The sequence below is a fragment of the Teleopsis dalmanni genome, chromosome 2, assembly GCF_002237135.1.
Source record: "Teleopsis dalmanni isolate 2A chromosome 2, ASM223713v2, whole genome shotgun sequence".
Classification (NCBI taxonomy): Eukaryota; Metazoa; Arthropoda; class Insecta; order Diptera; family Diopsidae; genus Teleopsis; species Teleopsis dalmanni.
This window is the reverse complement of record NC_051847.1, coordinates 142,591,853-142,596,801: the sequence shown is the minus strand read 5'-3', so window position 1 is coordinate 142,596,801 and position 4,949 is coordinate 142,591,853. Positions and strand designations below refer to the sequence as shown.

Here is a 4,949-nt window from a genome sequence, read left to right as displayed (position 1 = left end):
TTTCATAATCAGAAGCTTTTAAGTTGATAATACCATTATTAATTTAAATTAAATTGCTTACGTAATTACAAATACTAATACGATTATTCTATAAGGTACACATAAGAAACGAAGCTCATACACACTAAAATTCTTTTTTCCTTCTCGTCCTTATACCAATTTTTTGCTACATAGAGAAAATAATTTATAGCTGAGAACTTAATAACTTTTAACCTTAAGGCTTTAGCACTAACCATTTACGTAAATTATTATTTCCGGTTTATGAGCCTGATTTCGCGGTCTATGCATGGATGCAAACGTTACACTTCAAACGTTGGGCAAGACGCGCACGAATCAAAAACAGGAGAAAAAGCACACTAAAAATAATCTTTAATATTAAAAATATAATATTAATAAAAAAAACAACACAGTTTGTAGTTTTTTACAGTAAAATTTTTTATACTTAATCGGCTTTAATGCGCCGTACTGTTTTACGACTATGTCAGCCTCACATCCGGCTGCTGTTCTTTTTTCTTCCTCAATGTATCTCTTCCTGTATGCTTTAATTTTTTGTTTATTTTGCAGATTGTGCGACCCGTAAACGCATTTCTCATTGTTGATGTACAAAATGACTTTATAAGTGGTTCTTTGGATATAAGTAATTGCAGTGCACAGCAAAAAGGATATGAGGTGAGTACTTAAAGGGAATAAAAATAAGAAAAATGTGATACGCAAGAAATATGAGTAGTAAAAGTTGAAATGGTAATGGCTTCAGTGGTGGGCTCTAGTTGGGTGGTTCAAAGTGATACCCGTGTAAGCGACGGAAGTGATATGGTTTACATTGTGTGTAACGGGTGACGGGTGTGCCGTTCAGTAACGGATATTCTTTACTTAAGTCGTTTCCGTTTGTCGTTACTGTTGATATTGGTTAGTATTCATATGCAGCCAATAAAGTGCTCTAAAAGATAGGGAATTTCTTACAAATATTTATGCAGTTTTTTAAATATCTTACTTTTTATATTTATAGATACTTGAACCTATTAATAACCTATTGGAAACAGTTGATTTTGATGCTACCTTTTATTCATTAGATTGGCATCCCAGTGATCATATTTCTTTTATAGACAATGTTAAAATGCGTCCTATGGATGAATCGTCACCAGTTAGTGATTTATACAAATATAAAATAATAAGTGGAAATATTGTTTATATATATATGACCGCAATGTTTTTTATAGATTGATGCGGACTCTGCGCAAGTATTTGATACTGTGATATTTGCTGGTCCACCACCAATGAAGCAACGGCTTTGGCCACGTCATTGTGTACAAGATTCATGGGGTGCTGAATTGCATAAGGATTTGAAAATAGCGGACAACAGTGTTAAAGTTTATAAGGGCACAAATCCAGAAGTAGATTCATATTCAGTGTTCTGGGATAATAAAAAACTTTCAGATACTTCGCTAAATGCACAGTTAAAACTGAAGGGAACTACCGATATATACGTATGTGGATTAGCTTATGATGTTTGTGTTGGTGAGTTTAATTAATTCAATTTTTTTAATATATTCCACTAAAGATGAGTTCTGGATTTCAATATTTGAGGAAAATAAAACGAATCAAAACAAAACTAAACAAATCAAATTAAATCAGAAATCAACTAAAAAATCAGTATGTGAATCATTACATTTTCTATTAAATTCAAATATCTTATATGTTTGTTAATTTTTCTATGATATATATGTGTATTTGTTGTGCAAAACTATCGATAGAAGACAATTGGGTATTTGAACTACTAATAGTTATACAAATTTATATAAAGTGAAAAATAATAAAAAATCTTAATTGATAATTATAAAGGTAGATCAAAGACCCTTTTAAAAAATGTACAACTCAAATTTCAAACGTTCATTTGGTAAAATGAAAACATGTATGTTTATACACTATTAATACTGGGCGAAGGATCTAGCAGTCCAGTAACTCATTCTTAGTTAACTCTAAAATTAAATTTAATGTTAACTCACAAATAATAAAAATATTAACTATTAATAAAACAGCCTTGTATTTCTCAAGATGTCATGAAGCAATAAAAAATAAACATTGTAGTAAAACACACTCGAAGAGATCTTAGTCAGTAATATGTTTTTTCCCTCAACAGCTTGTTGAGCATTGTCTATAATTCCTGATAAATTTCAAAATTTCTATTAACATAATAAAGCAATACGCCTAAGTAGATGGTTGGAGTTGCTTAACCTAACCGCAATAGTTTTCATCTTAGTCTAAAGTAAGAGTTAAATTGATAAAACACTATTATCTATAGTTGAAAGAGTAGAATAAAAAATAGGAAATTCGTATGAATAATAATATATACTAAATAGTTCATACAAAAATATTTCGTCATAAAAATGAAATTTGTAGGTTATTTGTCAGAGATCGCTCACATTTTCTCAATGCTTCCGTGTGCTAGTTTACTTAAATTTTTTTATATTCTCTCAACTCTAATTAAAATCATATACTTGGTTATATTTGAAATAACAGTCGTTTTTTGTCACAAAATGTGCTGGTATCCAAACAGCTGGCGACACTGATTCAATTTTGTCAAACCAACACATATTTGAAGAGTGACATTTTAGGTCACATTTTTGTGAAGACAGCTGTGTAATTCGTCCATCTGACTAGCATTTATTTCGGTTTTCATAAAACTCTCTTAATGGTTAAAAATTGTCCGACCGAAGAGCTGCTAAAAATCACTTGGCCAAGTTTTTTCTTCATAAATCACAAAAGTTCTACACTCATTGATTTATGAAGCTATCCGAAAAATAGCAAGATGTCAGAAATAATAATGGTTAACAAACATATGATTGTAATTAATAATTGAATAAAAAAAGTTTTTGTTAAAAAATGGACGAAAAACGGAAGATACTTTTTAAAATCATCCAATGTACATATATAACTATATGCTTAACTTAACATGGAGGTTAACTTATGTGTACGTACAACCTCTAAGATCTATTACAATAGTATTAATATAAATACGTAAATAACTATAGTCATTCCCTTAAGATGGGAATGATGAATCTGTTCCAAAGAACAAAAACGGATAGAATTTTGTTCTAGTCTAAATTAGGAGAAAAAGTTTTCATATCTGTGCATTCTCTAAGTTATTAAATCACATTCTTAAAATATAATAATATAAGAAAAAAAAAAATATGAAAGAAAAAAAAATAAAATAAGATAAAAAAGTAAAAGCACAGAAAAAAATTATACTAATTATTCTTCAAATCTTTTTATAAATGTAAATAAAATAAAATTGTTTGCTATTGCGTACCAATTACGATAGAATAGCAATAATAGCAAAATTATACGTTTTTCACTGAATTAAAAATATACCCATTGCTCTGAATAACACTGATATATAAAAAAACTGAAGCAAGGAGTACTAAAATGTGATATTGAATCGTTTTATAAATGCTTACAATCGTGCCTTAAACACAATGTTTATATGTTAAACTAATAAAGTATCTTAATTTGCTGTGAGTCTACACAAAACATTACTATTATATTATCCCTACTTCCCACCTTTAGAGAAAAATTCGATAGTTTTTTAAAACATTGTTAATTATCATTAAAATCGATAGTATAATTAATAAAGTCATCGATAGTGTCATTGATAATTTGCTTTCACTGATATGGTTCATATGACGCTGTTATTTTAATTAATAATGCGAGTTAATTAATGAAGCAAAAAATGCTATAACAAGAATAATTCAATTTTATTAAGTAATAATTTTTTTGTATTTTATACATTTTTTCATTAACTTTTAAAATTATTTTTCACACTTCATCGTACCAATTATATTCTTGCACGTCTGGAATGCAAGCCTTAATAACTTCCTGCTTATTAAGCTGTAGGGTATATTCGTTGTAAATTGTAAACTCAAAAATTTTACAGTACGAGTATAGTTTCTGGCTTCATTACCTTAAATATTTAGTGAGCTGTTAATTAAATATTTTTACAAAGCTTCAGAACGATTTTCGTACCTCGTCCAACTATTTGCTTAACTGAGATATATTCACGTCACCTTCCGTTCTACTTCAAGGTGCTACGGCTGCTGATGCTTTATCCGTTGGTTATCGCACTATTTTGATTGATGATTGCTGTCGTGGCACTGATTTTCATGATATTGAACATACCAAGGAAACGGTGATTACCCATCACGGCGTCATTGTGCATTCCAATGAGGTGAGTCCTTGCAAATTGCTGCTATTATTATTGCCATAAACTGGTTAAAAAATGCAATTTGCATACTATAAACTTTTCATATTTCTTGTTTTAACAGGTTAAAGGAATGGCTGAAGGACGTGATCGTCGTCCTGAACTTGGTTACAAATTAGCTATGGAACTAAAAAATCCTGACTCTGCACTATCGCAGCGCAATGAAACACGTCCAGTTCAAAGAATAAGAGATGATTCAAATTAACTGCATTAAAATCAGTAAGGACGTAAAACTGAAGCACAGGCTTGGTTTCAAACTTCACTATTTTATTTTAAAAATGTACATCCTTCACAAAACTGAACTGTAGTAACGAGTATTTTGAAATAATATTTAGGGTTTCGTAATAGCATATCATGACTTATTTATTTATGGAAAAGTATATAGTATTTAAGCACATCTCTTATCTTTAATTGGTTTTATTTTCAATTTTATATTGTATTTTGTTTGACATTTGGTACTTAGAATACTTTGCCTTGAAGAAACATGTAACTTATTATACGATATTTAAAAATTTCAAAACTTTCTTGTCTTAGGGGAATTAGTAATAATTTTATTTATTTTTATTAATTACAAACTATATATAGTTGGAATCATGTGAAAAACTGAACAAAATAATTGCACTGATTAATTTTAAAGCAAAAATATTAAAATGGAATAAAGATTATTATTAAAACTGCAATAAACTATTTTGTT

The 4,949-nt window shown here is 29.0% G+C and overlaps 1 protein-coding gene across 1 annotated transcript in view; it reads left to right on the top strand.

Moving 5' to 3' along the window:
• The window catches only part of LOC119675868 (nicotinamidase-like), a 9,136-nt gene extending 4,388 nt beyond the window's left edge, over positions 1-4,748 (top strand). Inside the window, exons 2-6 of the mRNA XM_038087086.1 lie at positions 486-669; positions 1,007-1,141; positions 1,218-1,515; positions 4,080-4,222; positions 4,320-4,748. Coding sequence (XP_037943014.1) covers positions 486-669; positions 1,007-1,141; positions 1,218-1,515; positions 4,080-4,222; positions 4,320-4,460 — 901 coding nt within the window. The 3' untranslated portion in view covers positions 4,461-4,748. The remainder of the gene's footprint in view (positions 1-485; positions 670-1,006; positions 1,142-1,217; positions 1,516-4,079; positions 4,223-4,319) is intronic.
• Positions 4,749-4,949: the final 201 nt, after the last annotated feature.